The sequence below is a fragment of the Candoia aspera genome, chromosome 3, assembly GCF_035149785.1.
Source record: "Candoia aspera isolate rCanAsp1 chromosome 3, rCanAsp1.hap2, whole genome shotgun sequence".
NCBI lineage: Eukaryota > Metazoa > Chordata > Lepidosauria > Squamata > Boidae > Candoia > Candoia aspera.
The window spans coordinates 40,197,283-40,218,940 of NC_086155.1; the positions used below are offsets into that span (position 1 = coordinate 40,197,283).

The 21,658-nt window shown below is 37.7% G+C and overlaps 1 protein-coding gene across 2 annotated transcripts; it reads right to left on the reverse strand.

Annotated features, from left to right (window-relative positions):
• Window positions 1-482: 482 nt before the first annotated feature.
• DDX20 (DEAD-box helicase 20) lies at window positions 483-10,545 on the reverse strand. 2 transcript variants are annotated; one of them, XM_063297430.1, is made up of 11 exons: window positions 10,311-10,545; window positions 7,701-7,795; window positions 7,039-7,207; window positions 6,254-6,368; window positions 5,209-5,351; window positions 4,845-4,983; window positions 4,075-4,133; window positions 3,341-3,423; window positions 2,781-2,886; window positions 2,576-2,677; window positions 483-1,873 (listed from the first exon to the last, which is right to left on the reverse strand). In XM_063297430.1, exons 1-11 carry the CDS (start codon window positions 10,528-10,530, stop codon window positions 774-776), a joined length of 2,331 nt encoding a protein of 776 aa, XP_063153500.1. In that variant the 5' UTR covers window positions 10,531-10,545; the 3' UTR covers window positions 483-773. The 2 variants fall into 2 exon arrangements, with proteins under 2 accessions (XP_063153500.1, XP_063153501.1); XM_063297431.1 differs by lacking the exon at window positions 10,311-10,545 and adding an exon at window positions 8,806-8,924 and having other exon boundaries at window positions 747-1,873.
• Window positions 10,546-21,658: the final 11,113 nt, after the last annotated feature.

The window sequence follows — 21,658 nt, forward strand, 5'->3', positions numbered from 1 at the left end:
TGAACAGGACTACTCATAGGCACAGTATCAATAGCACCACCTATTGAACACTGTAGTGAGAGGGATCTTAAACATTTTATCAGTCTCGATCATATATAAAAGCTGTCTTATCTAAAAAGACTGCTTTCTAAAGTCCTTTAAATGGTTTGAGAACATTATAAAGTCTAGACTAAACCTTCGTGTTTACCCTAGCCCACTAGAAGTGGTCCTGATGCCCCTACTAACTTCTAAACATTTAAGAATAGCAAGTTGGGGAAACTCAGAGGAAGAAAAAACAGTGTTCTGGTCTATGGAACTCTATGACCAATCAAAACACTTTTCAAACAATGAAAAATTTTGCAGGACAGAAATATGCCTTTTGAGAACACAAACCAACTTCCATACTTTTTGGAAGAGCACACTGATTTTGCCTAAAAGCCTGAAAATAGAAGAAATTGGTCTGTTTAAGAGGCATGTCAACCTTGAACAAACACAACGCTTACTATGACAGAACACCATTCTATTTCAAGTGCCTATCTCAGAATAAAGGAGGGGAATAGGAACAGTGTGTGAAAATGGCTAGCATTAACAGGTTGATTCTAATACATGAAGACATCACTGCAGTGGCTATATAGCAAAAATGACAGTATTTCTTGTACAGTTTATTAGCAAAATTATTTCACTGAAATGCATATAAAATGAGACATATCCAATGAAAATTATACAGAGTACGAGTCAAATAAGATACCTAAAGTATAATTTAGGTATGAGGAGAGACTCACACTACTTTATTATTACTTATGTCTCTTCAACAACTCTTCCAGGTAGGTTGCATTGGCGTGATAAGCAGTCAGCATGTTTAATGGTCTGTGGTATCTTTGGTAGTATAAACGAGAAGCTTCAGCATAATGCCTCCGCCAGGCCTGGTAATATTCTCTCCAGTATTCCTCAGGACTTAGATTCTCATAGTGAGGAAAAGGAGCACTTTTGCCTTGGGATGCTTCTTCTGTAAATTCAGTCTTGAAGGGGTGGTTGGTGTGACAGTAGTGGTTATGTCTGTTCTGTTTACTCTGTTTCACATTCTCTTTCATCTTCTTTTGGACCAGAAAGGCCTCTTGAAATTGCTTTTGTTTAAGGGCAGCACTGAACTGCTGAGGATGTTTCTGATCTATTGACAGTATACTGTTATCTCTTTGCTGCGTATTTGAAGAGGCCTTGATACAGGATTGAGTCTCTTGGCTATAAGTGGATGATTCAGAACTACAAGTACTACTATCATTATCAGATTCCCCAGTCAATGTCCCAGCTGTTGTTGTTCCAACATAGCTACTGGATTCCATTCCTACTAAATCTAAAGAATTTAAGTGTTTATCTTGGTTTCTGGGATTTACGTAAGTTCTTATAATCTCTACATCTCTCTCCAATCCTTCCTTAATGAAACATTCATAATCCTCAATAACTTCAACCATGCTCCATGGGCAGACAGAATCTTGGTTCTTAAAAGAAGACAAGCAAGGGATTTTAGGAAGCATCTTCTTTAAACTTTCTTTGTCCACCTCTTCGTTATTGTGCACAGCAGTTTCACAATCAGGTTTCACTTGGTGTTTCTGCAGTGGGATATTATCATGTGTATTTCTGTTTATCATTGTTTCAGCATGCTCTCCTCTATTTTTAAGAAGCTTCTTTTGTTTGATACCTTGTTTTGACTTGGCTATTGGAGACTTTTCACGAACAATGATCTGTGCACTAGCACTAATTGTTGGGTGTTGCACTGCCCCTTCCAACCTTTTAGCTGGCAATAGAGATGTATGAAGAGATGCATTGGGATATGGGACAGCAGTAACTTCTACATCCCCTCCTTCAAAATGTTCCAGCAGCCCTGGTGGCAAAGGTTCTCCAAGGAAAAGAAAAACAAAATTAGCCATGCATGACTATATCAGTTGTTAAGGGACATACTAACATAACTTCAATGTTCAAATTATTTAAAATCTGAGTTTTTATTTTTCAGACTCCACTATCCTGAAGATTGAAGTAAATAAAACTGCTAAATTCAGGACTTGGAAACACAAAGCTTAAATGAAGCAGATTTTGAATAGAAATACATAGCAGATAAATTTTTAACTGTTACAAGTATTTATTTTAAAAGAAGGAAAGATAAACAAGAGCATTGCCAGAAGCTAAATGACAGTACACAGTGCCATAGAACAAATACAGTGATAGTTCAATTCATCCTGCCTCTCAAAATACAAGATAATGAATAATCAAAAGTCCTGACATTTTCTTGTCCAAAATGTACATGATTAGCATATTCTACAACTGTGCATTTGAGACACTGAAAAATATTCATGTCTTAATGATTTGCAATATGTACTGAAGTTCTTCATCATATGAAATTTATAACTCCACAGAAATAATTCCTCCATTCAGAAAACTTTTCATTAAACATTAGGATTCTGAGTAACAGGACTATGAATGCATGATTAACACTGCAGTAGTACACAACTGCCATCTACTTGTGATTATCTCTGGGACACCATTCTCAAAGGCACTTCTTAAATCCAAAAAATTATGATTATGCAACAAGAGACATTCCTACCTGGTAAAGGAAGAAGCCGAAGGTTACATTTTTGTGCAATTTTCATCATCATATTTTCTTCTTCTCCACGACAGCAGTATGTCACAGCTAGTCCTAAAGTTCCTACAATAAAGCAGAGATGTTTGATCTGTTGATCCATTTACTGTCTGTTTGATGCGTTGATCCATTTACTGTCTAGAAAATAACAAGTCAAAAGAGTGTTTACCAAAGCGTCCAGCTCTACCAATCCGATGCATATATGTTTCCCAATCCAAAGGCACATCTAAGTTAACAACCAGATTCACCTTCTCAGCATCAATTCCACGGGAGGTCTGCAAGAAAAGTAGCAGCAAATAGTGCTCATGAGTAGGAGCTAAGTCAAGCAAATCAGAGAGGTTATCTTCTTAAGATTTTTTCCCCTACTTGTTCCATTGTTTTAAAGGAAAACACTGCAGATTCTTAATGGCTTGGGTCAAATGCAAGTTCAAATACATAATTATAATAGGGAGCCCTATACTCCAGTTCAAAGAGAGTTTCCTTAATACAACAAGCTACACTCTATGAAAGTGCATGCTAGTAACAGTTCCATTAAAGACAGCAGGCATAATCCAGAAAAAAAATCAAGCATATTCAAAAATATTTAATAAGACTAAAGGGCAATTCTAGGAATACTTTGTTTTCTAGAGGGAACAGTATGCTAACTTTGGTTAACATTTCTAGATCCCTTGAGTCAGTCTTGTATTATGCACTTTTAATAGCTATATAAGATTAAATAGGACAACTAACCAAATCTGTTGAAATCAACACTCTGCAATGAAACTGCTTGAGCTTAGCCATGGCATCAAGTCGCTGGTTCTGATTCATACTGCCTAGAAAAACAAAGATAAATAATGCAAAAGGGAAATGAAGGAAAAACATGAAATCTACTAGCTGAATTGCTAAGAAAACTGGACGACATACAAGCTTGAAGAAAGCAACAACATTTAGTCATAAGCAAATTTCAGTGAATTTACATCTGTCAGGCAAGAACTTCTTGGCAAGAATGGTGAGAGCAGAATTTAATTTATAACATTTCAACTATGCCTTAGAAATTAACCTGGTAAGAATATACAAAACAGTACACAAAAACATTCCATAAGTAGATTTCTATTTCACAATGGACTTTCCAGTCATTGGGTTCCTTCTACCACCTTGCACGTGCCTCAAATCTGCACCCATCTCAGGAACAGATATTCAAATGGGAGCAGAGGGGGGAGCATAAGAATGGGAATGGGATTAAAACTGGAGAACTATATTCATTAACAGTACAATATCATTCAATAACAGTTAAAGAAATACTCTGTTAGTTATATTTACTCAGGAGTAAAACTTACTGAGTTCAGTAAGATTTACTCCCATGTTTTGTACACAGGACAACAATCTAGAGGTAGGTAGCAGTAACACACACATGTAGCTTTAAACAGAACAAATTTTATGTACACAATGCTCAACAAAGTAACAAAAGAAATCTACAAGCTTACCTGAAATATACTCGGCAGGAAAACCTTTGGATGCCAATATATCTGCCAAGTGTTGAGCTCTTTAAAATGACAGACAAAATGAGAGACAAAAATAAAAAGAGAGGAAAAGAGAGTCTCTCTCTCTCTGTATATACATCTCTCCCCCGCCCATAATAGTTTCCTTTGCCAGCTACTCAAACTACCTTCCAAGAATATGTGGCAGAATATTAAACAAAATGGTTATGTTTATATAAAATCATATTGCTTTTTATGAAAATACATTATTACACTGTGAATATTTTTCCTCTGATTGCTTCATCTGTTCCATTAGTAATAAACTCTTGATTTAATTCATTAAAAGCAGGTGGCTTTTAAAAAAACATTAACAGAGTTTTCTAGAGAAGAATATTCAGTCTTAAGCAATGTACTTAGCTTTCAATGACCAAACATCTCAGTCCTATAAATTAACGGGCTCAATGGTCTTAACCATACTTGCTACAGCTGTGCATGCTTTGAAAATGATTGGAAGACATGCTTCCACCACACAACCTCTATGCTACTCATTAAAACAGAAGCCTGAAAAAATGTAGGCTGCTTTACTGAATAGCAGAGATGCTGTGCATGGGTGAGGGCCAAAACACTTCTTCCAAATCACTTTTTAAGCATGCAGAGCTCTAATCCGTACCTTTCTCTCAATATCATATGTATTTTGATATTCATGCACGTGACTAACAACCCCCAAATATTTCTGTTGAGCTTTTCTAGATTAAAAAAACAACAACTCAAAATACCGGCTATGTAGATTCGAGAAAACCAAGGCCTGGTTGAATGGTATCTTGCTGAACAGCTCCTGTAAATGCTCAGCCTTCTCCTCAAAGGTCTTATGAGGTAATGGGTAAGAATTCACAACTTTGTAGTACTGCTTCAATCCTAACCAAAACAGAATAGGGTCATATGTCATATGCAAAATCAAAAATGCCTTGTAGAGAAGAATACAAATTTAACAATTAATATATTTGCACCACAATAGCTGGTTGAAAGATTATTACATAAAACAGTTGCACAAAAAATATAACCTATATGATGTACAATTAATCATAAATTCCATAAAAACTGGATATTTGTGCAAAAATGAAAAGAATTCATTATACTCACCAATAAGACTTGGGTCAGTAGGATTCAGTTTCACAAAGGTGGGTTCTCTCATGTATTTAGTCAAAGTATTGGCTAAGGATTCAGGATAGGTGGCTGAAACTGCCAACATCTGCTTGTTGGCTGGTAGAGAAGAATAAATCCAACTAAGATAGTTGTGAGAAAAAAAAAACACCATTCACAGTAAATATTTTGGACCAATTAATATATGTATATACCGTAATTTCAATTGCTTCAAATAGTGATTAGCAGCATTTTATGGATGAACACTTCCAGTGCAACATACAAAACTTAAGAAGATAGTTAAGTATAAGACGGCTTCACATCAGAACAAACACTGACAATTTATGAAATGCTTTGCTGATTCAGGTAAAGATCTTAAAGTAAAATATTAGACTAGCAATGTGTAAAAATACTAAGAAATTTAAAAATTTTCTTTAAAAAAACTATTGAGGATTCTATTGCACCAAAATTTTACCAGTCCTGACAGGCAAACAAAGACTCCCAAGATAACATGCATAGATGCAGTATTGATGAAGGTGGTCATTCTTATAACATTCTCAAACTGCAGCCCCAGCTCTTCAGAAAGACAGTAACCCCAATGAGACCAAGTTATGCAACATTATCATTATCACTGGCTACCTTGCTAACCAGGATCCTGTTATGTCCAAGCACTAAGAGAGGACCTCAATGTGAGATAAAACGGCTGTTAACTAGAAGGCAGGCCTACTTGGTAATGACTCCCACATTGTGGAAAATACTGCCCCCAGAAGTACCTGGCTGCAATCCTGTTTGCATTCTGGAAGACCTTTATGTTTCCTTATTACTTACTACACAGGATTATTTTGATTGGGGCAGTTTACAAATACTGAAAAATCAATAAATGGGTTAGGGTTAGGCCACAGAACTTCTGCATTTCCAGGATTACATTTCAGATTGTACTCCTACGTTTGTTCCAAGCCAATTCACAAATGTCTCAGACCCAGCTGTATATATGCAAAGTTACATATGAAAAGAAAAAAAAATATGTTTAACTAATTATGCTTACTTGACTTGTTCCTGGAAGCTGCCTTCTTCCAGAAGCTTATCTGCTTCATCAAGAATGAAAAGACGAATGCTGGATGTATTCAAATAGTCCAGTTCTATCAGTTGTTTAATGCGACCTTCAGATGAGGAAAAAAGAGGCACTACTGTGTAAATCTACACAGCTGAATGAAACATACAGGTAGGTAGTCCTTGTTTAGCAACCAAAATATGGACTGGCAACTTGGTCATTAAGTGAAGTAGTTGCTAAGTGAAACTGCAACTGTGCTTATGATCTTACTTCAGCTTTCCTTTGCTTTACAGACCTGCAAAGGTTGTAAATGCGAGGATTGGTCATAAAGTTACTTTTTCATCACCATTGTCTTGCTAAACGAGGATTATCTGTACTTTCTCCAAAATAATGTCTCTTAATATTTTTGATTTGTTCCTTCACTAGGTTTATATACCACCTTTTTACCAGAAGCTCAAAACCGCATATATACCATTCCCTTGTCCAAGTTTCCTCCAAAATAATCATCTTGGGAGGTAGGTTGGGACAAGTGACAGCAACTGACTAGCATAACATAGCAACTTTCCACTGATAAAGAATGGAGTTGAACTTGTGTGTCCTAGTCCAAGAAAATATCACATTAAATCATCCTAATTTTTTTTTTTAAGTCTAAGTATTTTTGTTTTCTGTAATTTCTGAGTATCAAATATTTTTTTATTTCACACAGAGGATAGCATCTGTTAGTTAAGTAGCACATGAAAAAACGGGATTAAAACATCTCAAATGCAATATTGTCTTACCAGGAGAGCCTACTGCTATGTGACACTTTTTCAGCCTCATTTTATCTTGGTTTAAAGGAGTTCCTCCAATGAAGACGTGACATTCCAAACCTTCCATTTTGATCCCAATAGTTGTAATTACTGAATGTATCTGCACAGCAATCTCTCGGGTAGGAGCCAAGACTAGAATCTGAAACAAATATAATTAAACATTTAGAAAAAAGAAAACTAAAAATAAAGTATCCTTCATACCACATTAAGCTCAACCTCTGGTGACTTCATGGATTCATCCATGTAGCTTTCTTGGCAACATGGAAATGATTCAGCATTGCCTACGTTTGAATGTTTCTTCTATTAACTATTACTATCGATCTAACTAACTGTTCTAGAATTTTGGTCCAACACTGTCTGGCTTTTTGAGATCAGCTGAAACCAAAAAACACAGTAACAATCTAGAATACTAACCCTCAACTTAGAAGAGCTCAGATAATCAGTAATTGATTTAATTGCATTTATATAGTCTGAAGCAGATTCAAGTCAGGAATTTTTGACATAAATACAGGTAATATTAGAAATATACTCCTGAACAGCAGCATACAGAACAGCTGCATCACTACAGTTGGTTGCTGTATTTGCTTTTGAAATGGATGCTGCTGTCAGAATTTAAACACTCTTGCCCTTACCTGAGTCACTGGGCTTTCCAAGATAAGGGAGTCAAGTGCAATAGTAGAAAAAACACAGGTTTTACCAGTGCCTGATTTTGCTTGCACAATAAGATCTAAAACAAAGAAAAGCTATGTCAGAAAGCACCAAGATAACTTTTGAAAGCCAGAACAAAAAGGTTACTGTATACAAATTAGGACAGTGCTCCTTCATCAGCATTTGGGGCTGGGAATACAACTAGAACTCCCTGAAAGCTTATACTGTACCAGTTTTCCTTAATAAAGTGCCCTACTTATCTTTCTCTTCTGTATGGAATTGCAGTAAAATGCCATATATGTACTTGTTTGCTTTGTCATCTCATACACTATGACAACGAATTGGGCAACAGACTATATACCCTAAAACAAATTTCAAGAGGACTAGCCACAAACATATCTTTATTATGGTCAAAGACCAGCATAAAGAGGAAGCTGAAGCAAAACAAACAAACAAACAAAGCAACTGAAATCTTCAAGGACTATTTCATTAAGTTTGTAGGAATGCTAGAATAATTAAGTACTTCTCTCTCTTTTTATTTATCTTAAAAAGGTTTAACAACAATAAAAAAAATACAAAATACAAAAAATATATGAAAAATGACAAAAAATACAGCTAAGTTAACAAAAAGCAAAACAAAACAACTAAGGGAAACTATATATGTCGCATATTAATCAAATGTCAAACTAATTTCTAAATCTACATTAAAAAAAAAATTATAAACATTACAAGATATCACAAAATCCATCCCATAAAAACATATTGGCTAATTTTTTATTATTAGATAAAACTGCCTTTTCAAAAACAGATAAATTACACACCTCTTGAATCTAATCCTTAAAATAACAAATACTACTCCTTTTCCAATCATTCTCTTAGCAACACCCCAGGCCTGATAAAACCACAGCTCCTCAAAAATAGACAAAATCCAAAGTTTGGAACATAATGTAACATAAAAATCCTTAAGATTAAAAAAATGCCCCCAAAATCTGCTTATATAGATTAAAATATTATTCCAAAAGATATCAATGATTTCCAGGGCCAAATCTTAAGAGTCTATGACCGCTCGATTTTTTTTACGCTGCCAACCTTTCACATTCTTTGGAGCATCCAATAGACTTGAAATAAGGTATTTTGATGAATTAGTCTAATTTTAAATCCTGCAACAATTGAGATTCCATTCTTGGGTGTTCAAAATCTTTAATCCATGAGCCATCAATGTTCTTAGTGTCAACTTTAAAAATATTTTTAAATTTTTGATACAAAAAGAATGTAGGTTTAATTTCAGATATCATCTCTCAAGCATTAAACACTTGTTAAGCCAGGTCTCTTCTTAGGAATAAGAGCAAATTAATGGACTAGAAAAAATAACTATGCTTAGCAAGGCTGAAGAAAACAGAAGGGGAAGAAAATGGATGAGTCTTTGGAAGAGCTACAAGTTATTACTAGAGACAGGCCAAAGATGATGGGCATCTGTCCTACTCAATGGCAACTATGCTGCTGGCTGGAAGCATAACAAGTTGGTGAAAAAAGGCATTGATCACCATTCTCTACAAACTGAACATAAGACAAAGGAGAAGGAGAATGACCTACCCAACGTTTGCCAGTTTACTTCTACACAAGCCACAAAAGAATTAAGCCCTCTCTATGCAGGTAATACTGGAAACATGCTTGACTAGGAAATGATTGGTCTCTCCTTCCTAAGTCAACTTACTTCACTAGAGGGAATTCCACTTGTGAGGAATTACCGGCCACCTGTGCTGAGCAGCTAAAGCAAGACTGCTTTAAATTTTCTCAGACAGCAAATCAAATTTAACACCAGAATGTTTTTTTTTCTTTTTACAATGAGTAAAAAGCACGAATTTTGGCACATTTGGATTGCTGAGAACAAGAGGATGTGCTTGCAGAATGGATATGCTGGGTTTCCAATCCACAATACGCCTGGCCCAGGGGACCCAATCAATTGCAAAGCACAAATTTACCAGTATGCTACTTGCTTTTATTTCTAGTCTCTGCCCCCTTCCCCAGGATACTCCCTACTAATGTTGCTTCACCCTAGTAGTTTTCTGACTGGTCAACAGAGTGCTAAAGAACTGGCATTTTGGGAAATATAGTTAAAGTAGAGATTAATGCATTGCTTTGCTCATGCAAATTTCTCATTTAAAAAAAAAAAGTTTAAACAGGCAGCGAAGCAAGAAACCCAACAGACACCAAGTCACAGGTCGCCAACTCACTGGCATATCTGGATCCCACCTTCTGCTCTACTTTCTCTTGAACTCTGTTTGGAAGTGTAATACACAAGCAGAAAGACAAGGAAACGGTGGCAGCACCCCAGTGTATTAGGCTGCACTGAATACCAACCAGCTATCCGAAAAGCGGTATCACTGGAGAGCCACCCTGCAAGAGTTAAGCACGGCTCTCTTCCAAAAGCTTTCAAATTTCCGAAGCCTTTTCCATCATCCGAACGGACAACGGGATACGGCTCCCCGACCCGGAGATTTACGCCGCAGCATCACTCTAGCCCCAAGCCTCCCCTCATGGTTGCGGCTGTTCTCCACAGCCCTATTTCTACAGCGCCCCCCCCCCCATCTCACCTAGGCCGCAACGGCCTAGCGGAATAGCTTTGAGCTGCACCGGAGAAGGCCTTAGGAACCCCGCCGCTTTCAGCCCTTCCAGAACTGGGGCCGAGAGCAGCAGAGACCCAAAATCTTCAGGCCCCTCCTGAAGAAGGACATCCCGAGTACGCAGCCAGCTCTCCGCCTTCGGAGGAACCTCGTCCGGCGCTTCCATCTTGCAGAGTGAGCTGTCCAACATCTCGCGAGAAATCAAAAGGGAGTTGGAAATAAGACGCGAACCGTCGCAATGTGCTGTAGAATGCGCGCGCCACACAAGTGAGACGGCGGCGTTTACTGTACGCTCAAGAGAAGAACGAGGAGAAACGGGAGGGGGGCGGAAGGTTGGAAATGATTGGACCACTCAAGGAGGATCAAACCATTAAGGTGGAAAAAGGAAGCGGTGGGTGAAAAGAAAGTCCATTGTAACGGAGGCGGGACTATGAGGTGAGCGAGGGGGGATATCGAATTAGAAGATATGGTGCTAATGATGCGTGAAGTTGATGTTTCACCGCAATGACTAGTAATGCATTGTGACACAAGGAATCGTAAAGATCAAGCCTCCTTCGAGTCGACCTCGTTTCCCGAGAGTCCATAGGTACTCCAGTGTTGTTTACTGGGCAACAACACAGAGTGTTTTGTCAATGCCATCTTCCGGGCTTTTTCTCAACTTCTCAGTTTAGCTGCCCTACTGGGATTTCCTGGTGGTCTCTCATCCAGCCCGAACCTGCTTGGCTTTTCGAGGTCACCTGTAGTTAACCAGGGGCTGCACATTTTCCTTATTCCCTTCTTTATTATCTCGTGTAAAAAATAAACTTGAGTAAGCAAATCAATTAAGTCCAAAATAATAACTGCAAGTAATAACAGCGGCCTCTTGACAGATGGCTAAAGCTGTGCCTCTAGCCATTGGCCAAAACTGGCTGCCAGAACAGGACACAATATAAAGCATCACTGATCAGGAGAGGGAGAAGGCTCACCGGGAAATAGGCATTGTGTCATTACCTTTGTAACTGGAAGAGTTGTTTGATTCCTCATTTTTTTGAAAAAAACAACTTATAATAAATATTTTAAAAAAGAAATCATATTTGGGCAATAATAGAAGAAATAAGCCTACAAATTGGGATTCCAGCTTTTTATGTATGTAATAACTAAGGAATTTGAATAAAAAATGATTTTCTAAAATTAGTTTATCTAGTGTAAGGGAGGCCTAAATCAACACTTAGATTCCCTGTTGCTGGAACTAACTTTAATAAGGCTACAAATATATATGTGTGCCTTCCTGGAAATAAGTAGTATTGAATATATAAGGTGCAATAAAGAGAGATTCAACCAGTGCCTTCATTTCTATCTCCATTCTCTTTCCTCTTGTATTTGTTTCTAGATTGCAGGTACCTTTGGGTTCATCTCATTCTTTGTACAGCCCCCCTGTGGATAGAAAGAATAATACAAATAAATTAAGGTTGAAATTGGGTAAAGTCCTCTGCAATTTACTTAAGTGCAATTTGCACTTTGATTTTAGCTCAGCATGAAAACATACTAGATCAAGTAGTAACCCTAAATGTTATTTAATAGTAAGCCCATGGAAATTATTAGGACTTCTGCATAAAGATGCAAAAGATAGGATCCTGCATGGTTACTCTGAAATATTTAAACAGAAATAGTTGTGTTTCATTAGGTTGTATTCTGCTTTGAAGATTTTTTTTTAGAAAAGCTGATTATATTTTTTAAAATTGACACATTTTGTTTAAGTTGTGAAAATTATATGAACATTAGTCATAGCGCATGTAGTAAGAATGTGGTTTTAAGAACGTAGTTGGTAATGATCTCCAGTTAGTGCTCAATTTTCCATCTATATGTAAAAAATAAAACAAAATAAACATGGATTCCTTGCTTTCTCTAGTAAATCAGAGTTCTTGCTTAATAAAGGGCCTTTCCCCACTTGCATCTAACCAAGGTAAAAACATGTTGTGGTGAACTTTTTATTCTCTTAAGTGCCCATTATGTTGTCTCCATCTCATCCTCAGCCCATGATAAAAACAGACTTAAGTGTTTGAAGTTCTAATTTTAAAGAAGCATTTCTCCCAAAACGGACAGCAACTAGCATCAGTTTAAAGGTAAAGACCATCTGCTGTATTTCCATGTCCAAGCTGGCAGCAGGGTAGTCAGGTGACTCATAGTGACAGGGATTGGGGAGGCTTGTAACCTTTTAGTAACTTCACTCACTCTTATCTGGGCCCATTCATTTTTCCTATCTGGGATGGTAAAGAGCTGGACATGGTTACTGGCTGCTTGGTACACTGAGCTGCAGAGTAACCCCCATCTTGAAACAAGTTGCTGGACAGCTAATGGTTGGAGCAGTGTTTCTCAACCTTGGCAACTTTAAGATGTGTGGCCTTCAACTCCCAGAATTCTTGCTGGCTGGGGAATTCTGGTAGTTGAAGTCCACACATCTTAAAGTTGCCAAGGTTGAGAAACACTGGGTTAGAGGGTTGCCTGGCTTAGGTTTAGGGTTACTGAATAGCACCTACACACTCTGTCCTATCAGCTGTCAGCAGGTAGACTAATGCTCTAAGTGGGAGGCTGCAAATGCAGCATCTGATCTTTGCAGGGAGGAAAATCAACCACCTCTTCTACAGCCCCTGCTGCGCCATGGATCAGCTACAAACCTTGTGCCTGATACGTGGAGGTGGTCCACCAGTGAAGCAGAAGAGGCTGCCTCTTGACAGATGGCTAAAGCTGTGAGTCTAGCCATTGGTCAAAACTGGCTGCCAGATGCAGCAACATTGTGATTAAGGTAGAATTTCCCACTGCCTGGTGATATGGAGAAATGGGGAGGGCAATGGCTTTGCTGAACATTCCTTATACACCTTAAATTGGAATATTACCATCTGGTGGCAAATCAGAACAGATGCTGGAGAGAAAGCAGGACAGCTAACTTAGTGCTGGTTCGAGGACAGCATTTTAAGCAGGTTAAGGCCTACAACAGTTTAAATATATCAGTTGCACTTTCTGTTTCTCACCAGAAGAGAGAGCAACCTGACCATAACATGTATTTTTATTTTTAAAAAAGCAGTAGAAAGGAGTATTATGTATACTGAAAAGCCTGAGTTCAGTGGTACGTACTGTAGTTAAATATATCTGCTGATTACACCTGTTTAAGATAAACAAGATTCTTCCTCCCATACAAAAAAAAACCCACAATAGGGAGTGCTTATTGAAGCCTTAACATGAATCACAAGGAAGAGCATGCTCTGGTAACAAATTGAACTGATTATATCAAGAAATGAACACTTAATTTCTTATAAATAGGAAATTGGATTAGGTTGTATAGTAAATTTGTCTTTAGACTCTTGGATGAAACTCTAGTCCAGTGTTTGTCAACCTCAGCAGCTTTCAGGTATGTGGACTCCAACTCCCAGAATTCCCCAGCCACACATCTGAAAGCTACAGAAGTTGAGAAACACAACTCTAGGCTAAACTAGCATAAAGTAAAGAAACCTTTGGACGTTTGGGGCATCATGGATTTTAAACATTTGTTTGGTTATATAAAAAGCATCTGTGAGAGAGCTAACTTAGATTGATAGGAGTAGGAGCTTTAATGTGCCAAAAAGCACCCGTCCAAAGTTAGAATTATTAACTACAGAATGCGGAAACATTCTTAAACTCCTTTGGGTCTAACTGGGGCTTTGGGGAGGGATATTTAAATGAGGGAATTGATACAAAGGAATATATATCCTACTTTTTATGTTATAGCTCCTGGTAATATACAGCTCAAACCCTGCACCTGATTTTTCATCATAGACAGATACAGACTGTTAGTGTTTTGGAGTGTTTTGTTTTGTTTTTTAATTTGTTTTTATCTTGCTGTTCTGCCTATGCTAGTTGAGATGGTCTCAGACATAATGTTGAAGATGCTTGGGTAAGCCTGAGTTACTTTATTTCCTCATCATGTTTTTTATATTTGACAGTGTGTCTCCATTTGTCCTACATTTGTTTTGTGAAATTAATTATAGAATATGTTGCATCTGTATGTGTTTCACCAATCCATATACATCATGCAGTGTGTGTGTATGCACATACTATATAGTGTGCTCCAATAACCAACAGCAAAAAGAATTGATTCTACTGTTACAACTAGTCATACTCTGACATTTTATTGTACTATAACATAATGTCATCTTCAGAAAAGGAAGAAATCTGTAATATGGAATAGAAGAATCTAAAAAAGTAATTGATTCTAATTTCATTTTACAGTATAATATAATTTCAGCTTCAGAAAAAGAAAAAAACTGGAAAAAGGAACAGAGAGTCTAAGAAGGATCCCCTTCATCCAAATCCATAATCAGATAGATTGGATTTCTGGCAACTGTTGTTTTAATAAATAGATTTTAAATTAAACCCAGATATTTCTGTCTATGGATTTGTGTTTGCAGTGGAGATAGTGACACAGTGATAGAAAACTGGCAGCCAGAGTGCGCACTGACAAAGATAATCATTCCCAAACTGTCATGTGATATTACAGCTAATTTAGTAACTGTGATATTCTACTGGAGGTGTCACTGATGTCAGCCCAGCAACCCTGCAGACTTCCTAGAGGGGGTTATTCAAGTAATTGGTTCCTCCTTAAACAAGGTTGCCAAATCCAAATCGTAGCTCCTTATATCCAGTTGACATACTTTGCTTAATATACACTCCAAATACTGTAATCCTGCAAATTATTTGTACAGAATTAATCTCTCTAATTTCCATAATTTATGAAGTACATTCCTCTCTGTTCCCATCAAATACGGTGGATCTTGAAGAGGAAAAAAAATAGATATTCTCGCTTGGATAATTGTCTGCCTGACTGTTGTTGGAAATTAATGAAAAAGGTTTCCTTCTTGCATTAGAAGCTAGAATTCAGCAAGATAACATTTACACATATATGGACTGATGTCTTTATAGCATTCCCTGTAATATTCTCTAGTAAATATGATCCACCAAAATGTGGGCCTGATCATCACATTTCTGAAAGCACTGTAGGAACAGTGAGGTTTGGGGGTGGGTTTTGGTAATGATGGTTAAAGTTGCATTCCGATATGACTTACCTGAATCTCCCATTTCACTGGGGCAATTTATTTATTGGATTTACTCCTGAGTAAATATGGATAGAATAGATATATATGTTGGTTTGGCATGGATTTAACTGAACTATTCCTCCATCTTTCAGATTACTTGTTTTAGCATATTAGCAATAGGTAGGGTGTGAGGCGATGAACTCAAGGTTTGTTCCAGAACTGGGAACAGAATTATATTTCTCAGTTTTGTCTCCCTTTGAATGCATGCTTTCTAGTTTAATTGTCTAGTTATACTTCTACTTGAGGTAGCATAACAAAGCCTGTCTAGAAGTATTCCTCAATAAATATTAATAGGCAGTAAAAAATTGGTCACATACCAATATGCCATCACAATATTTGCATACTACTTTTTGGAAACCTGTTGAAATTTAATCACTGCTGTTATTCATTCCCTCTTGAATTCCATTAATACATACACATACATACCAGACCTACAGCAAAATGTTACATGCATATTTATCTTCTCTCAGGAGTACCTCCATTCAGGATTTCAGACCACCATCCATATTATACTCCAGAATAATCCATTTCTTTTCCACCTACACAACATTCCGTGACTCTTAAGTCAACTTTGTTCCCTCCTGTGATTTTATTTTTATAAAAGTTTTAAAAATGCATATTTACCTATTACACTATTTGGTTTTTGGGATAAGTGATATTATGCAAAGCACAGAAAAAGAATAAATAGTAAGCATTACTTAAATTTAATTAAGAATTAAAGCATAGGTGAGAAAAATAAAAGGAAATACGGAAAATTTAGTTTATACCAGCACCATTCTTTATACCTCTACATCTCTCTCTCTCTCCTTGCAAACCATCCATGCTTTCACCACACCCATACATGACTTCATACATTGCCTTTTGTTCTTTATACCTGTCTTTTTCTGAGGAATTCATCAATTCTATCCAATCACAACTTTCTTGATCTTCCCTTTGCTTTTCACCCTCACTCTTCGTCATACATTTGCTTTACAATTCACTGTTCATTCATTTTGTCTTGACATTTCTTCTGACTTACAGGGGCATCTTGTTCCCAGAGAGTGTTCTTTTGTGTTTTCTTTCTTCACTTTCTTGGGGGGCGGGGCAGTGTTACTGATCACCAGCCTCCCAAGTATTCCAGTATTCCAATATTTTACAACCACAACAAAATCAGAAGAAAAAACTTCCAAGTTATCTTTACCTCCAATCTGTGCTAATATTCACTGTGCTATACTTTGTGAATTAGAACTTACAAAGAACAATGACCAATCAGTCCTCATTCTAGCTGCCTCCAAACAGGTCAATAGCTAAAAGTCTCAACTTCTGAGCTTCCATGTGTCAAAACATAAACACACTTTCTCCAGTAACATCTTGCTAGCCTTGTCTTTCCCATGATCGGTATATTTGGCTACGTGGATTTTTGTACATTTCTCTATGGTTTGCCCTCCTCCCCAAAAAACCCTTCTGAGAAACTGCTATGAAGGGTGGTAGCGAGGGAAGTCCTTCCACTGAAAAATGGATCCATAGCTACCTTCTTTCAGTTCATGTCCCAGGGCAACTAACATTCTTTCTGGCAGAGAGAAAGGAGCACCAGTTCCCTGTAGCCGCTCCTTCTCTAGCTAATGGCTGGAGCCATGCTGATTACAATCTTATGACATCTGTCATTGTTTTTGCATAAACTAACGTCTAACGTTAACAAATATTCAAAGCATTTCATAGCAAAGGTAATATATTTCATTATATCTGTTCTGTTAACTAACACATGTTGGCTTTGGCTATGTAGTGTATTAAGGACACTTAACTAACAAAGCAGTACATACATTCTCACGTTGAATTACTGAAACTTTTCACCAAAACTGGCTTTAAATTCTGAATAATTGATCATGCTGAAATGTTTGTCCATAGGACCATAGGGCAAGCATATTACTTCCATGATGAAAACCTTTGTATAAAAAGATTTTATTTATTTTCTTTATTCATTCTACTTAGAGATCAGACACAAGTGTTGTCTGGCTCCAGCTCTGTTGGCATTCACCTACCAGATTTGTTTGTAGAGGGAATATTATAGATCAACTGAACAATAGATTAAATACTGTAAATGGATTGCTTTAATCTCTTATTTGTCACTCCTTATTTTGTAAGACATAGCCTGTTAAAATCACATTGTTTTTTGAAAAAGAAATTTGAGAAAGAGATTTCTTATTTCACATGGAGTGGACTATTTCTAATCAGCTAGGGTCATTCTTTTATAATACATCAAAAAGGCAGTAATACTATAGAGCTTTTATGTCCAAATTGTTTACAATGAAGAACAACACCCATTGTAAAGAAGTACATACGTAGTGGTGTGTGTGTGTTTGTGTGCGTGTGTGCGCGCGCACGGGCAACTTTGAGTCAGTGTTGACTAGGCTGACCATATTTCCTTGAGACAAAAACAGGACATTGGGATGACAAAACGCAATGGGGCTAAACTTACGTAATATTATGTAATATTCCATATTCATGAAAAAGACAATAAAAAACGTTTTAAAGAGCTTTTAAGATCCATTTGCTGATCCTTGCTGGGAAGGTGCAGGAGGGGGAGGTGCGGCAGTGGTTGGATCCGGAGAGGCTGGTGCAGGGGTGGCGTTGGGCGGAGAGGTTGCAGGAGGGCTGAGGGCAGTGGCAAGCTGGGATGGGAGGACAGGAATGGAGGAGTCTAGTGAAGGGTTGGCCCTGACAATCTGTTCCTCTCTGGCACACCGTTTTATTTTATTTTCTTCCCGCCTTTTTGGCCTGAAAGCCAATCGGCTTCTTTTCTGCTGGGCCCGCTTTTCCGACCATCTTCCACTGCAATTTTTTCCCGCTTTTCCCAATAACAGCTCCAACATTTTTTTTAAAAACGGGACAAAATTGACATTTATGTTAAAACGGGATGGTCGGGAAATGTTAAAAAAACAGGACTATCCCGTTCAAAATGGTACATATGGTCAGCCTAGTATTGACTCCTGGCAACTGTCTGGAGGAGTCCCTGCAGTTTTCTTAGCAAGATTTTGAAAGTGGTTTGGCATTGCCTGCTTTTTGGGGCTGTGAGAGAGTGACTGGCCCAAGGTCACCCAGCTGGCTTTGTGTCTAAGGCAGGACTAGAACTCGTACTCTTCCGGTTTCTAGCCTGGTGCCTTAACCACTGCACCGAACTGGCTCTCTACACAGCTATTATACATACCATATTTTTTTCTTCCTTTCTGTAACTCCCAAATTATTTTATCCTCCTCCAACCTAAGAATCAATGTTGAGGGTCAATGAATGTGTTTTTGTGTCTACTTTAGATTTTTTACTTTTTGCAGACGTTATGTTCAGATATTTTTTGCTGTTAGTAGCATCATATAATGAAATTTCTATGCTACATGCACTATTTGTTGTTCTGAGTATTTGCCATTTCATAAATTTTTGTGAATAAATCATTTCATTTCTCTCTCTTTTAATGCTATGCTTCCATTTTTAAGTTTAATCACTGCAAACAAACATCAATGTTGCATTTACAATTGCAGTCTCCACTAGATTAATCATTTCCCCTTTTCTTTCATTTAGATGGGTCACCATACTATGCTTCTAAATCTACTTTCATCAGACAGGCCCTATAAAGAAGGATCCAGACACAGTCTTTGCATGCCACATTTATTTTTTTTTTCTTTTTCAGTTCTAGGGCACCACATAAGGGCATTGTGCTGTCTGAACATATGCAACTGTGCATCACCTGAATTGCAAAGCAGGTTTTTTTTTCTCCTGACTCCACTGTGATTTATTTGGTGTTTTCTTCACAAGCTGTGGCTCTGCTGAGCTGCCTTGTCTTTTTTCCCACTAGTAGCAACCCTGACTTCACCTGTGAGTAAGGAAAAACTTCATCCCAAAAGGTTCAAAAAATGTCAGACACAAAAAAAGTTAAAGGAAAAAAAATTCTAATCTGTCAATCTAGATATTACACAGAGATGATCAGAAGGTAAACCAAATGTCAAAGAACCAGTCAGAAGTAGAACAAATTTTATTTTATTTTATTTATTTAAAACATTTATATAGTTGCCCATATTGTATCGAATTCTGGGCAGCTCCCAACCAAAATATCAGGGGACTTTTTAAAACACAGTTTGGGGGGAGGGTAGTCCATTTTGCCTTTGTCCTGGGCTTTTTCTCATGGGAGGAGGAAGCATCTCTCCCAGCTAGTTCAAAGCCAGCTAAACGTGCCCCAATTCTTCGAGAATTGAGTACTGGAGAAGCAGGACAAATATAGCAGTCTAGGAATAATAAAGATAGATGTGAATTAGGATTTGGGATTTTTTTAATAGAGAGATCTGTGTTACTGGGATTGTGTCTTGTTTGTGTATGTCACCCTGGCTGGGGAATAGCCAGCTAGGAGAAACTTCTTCAAATCAGTTGTTCAAGTTATCCTTTTCTTCTCCTTCACCCTTTGTCTTTCTGTCTCATTAATATCCTTATCATGATATACAGGATAAAGGGCTTGCATTTCTTTATTGAATCAGCCCACTGATTTAGAAATGATTAACTTTAGCACACTTTTCCTCCTCCTCACGCTAAGCTACAGAGAAAAATCAGAGGAGATCTGCCACTCTGCTCCTCTTAAATTAAACTGGTACAGAGAGGGATTTGCTCTGGAACAGAGTAGATAGTAAAAACATACCTAACTGGCTTTCCCAGGAGTATGGGAAGGTACAGTAGGAGGGTGATGGGTGAAGGACTTAGAGACCCCCTTTCATGGGTGCCACAGGCACAGACCACTCAATCCCTGTATATGAATATGGATGTGCACCCTCCATTACACCCTGTTTTCTGTCTCATAGGCTCGAAATCTAGTGTCTGCCTGTAGATATTGTCCAGCGTGTATCTCCCTTTCTCTGTTCTAGCTATTTCAGCATCATGAAACCATGGCACAGCTATTGGAAAAAGCACCATACTGCGAAATTGCTGTGATTGCAGCTTGCAAAAAGCTTTTTAAATAAAGAAAGAAGACTAGCCTGGTAGTCGGAAAATCTGCCCTTGTAGCAAACTTTCCATGATCTTTTAATTTCCAATGCAAAACACATTTTTAGTTCAAAAACACAGACGGGGAAGCGCAAGCCGTTTAGTTTAGTCCTCTTTTCTGTTGAATGTAACTAAGGGATTTTTGTTATTTCAGGAAACAGCAGCAACTGAGAATGAGGCACACACTTAAGGCTTTTTTTAGTACTCGCCTATTGGTCAGCTAAAGGGAACACTGAGTGTGATTTCTGCATGCTGTTTGCATTTCATGGTTGGCAGACTTTAAGATGATCACAGATCAACTTTGAACTGCTTTGGAGGGACAGGGGTGTGGAAACATTTCTTAATATTATTCAGTAATGTTCTTAATAACATTAGAGCCAAGGCAGAACAAATTGTTTATTTCCAAACAATGGGTGTATGGGGGGGGGGGACAAGGGGCTAGACAATGGATTAATAGTGATTAGGTTTTGTGCAGATATGGCTGGGTTGAATCTATGAATTTGAAGAGAAAGGAGCTGCCTTGAGCCAGGGTGGAATGAAAATCATATGATTTTAATTGATTTTAGTAATCAATTCAATCCATTTGTATTTGTTTAAAGTTAAACAAATGCTTTTAAATGAAAAGAAAACAAACTAGAAATTCTTCAGTTGTCTCTATACCACAGTAAAAAGAAAACCGTGATGGGTTTATTTGTTTTTTGCTGATTCCAGATGCCTGATTAATTTATGCTTACACAAACCTATATAAGCACAGAACTCCATGAAAATCAGTTGGATGTTTTGGACACAGGGAGACTACATACAAAAGTTGAGATGAGATTTCCAGGCACAGCTCTTGCACACAGGGAGGAACAGTTGTGTTAGCTTGAAAAATGAGGGATGGGGTGTGGTATTGCTGTTTTTTTAACAGGCTTTCTTGAGACCATGATCAAATTGCTGAGGCTACCATCTTGCAAATACTCATTGAAGAATTTTGTCATTGTTTTCAGGTAAATTTGTCAGGAATTAATCTCTTGAAGATGGCAAAGAAAATCCAGGCCTTCCAGGGGAGATATGGTGAACTGAAGATGGCTTTGCAAAAGTGGAGCCAACAACCATGGCAAAGACCAAGGAACCAGTGAGTAGACCGGTTCCTTGGTCTCTCTCTCGATAAGGAGAGGATGGAAAATCATCCACAACTGCTCTGGACAGCCGCTTCTTTCAAGGAGACCACAGGAC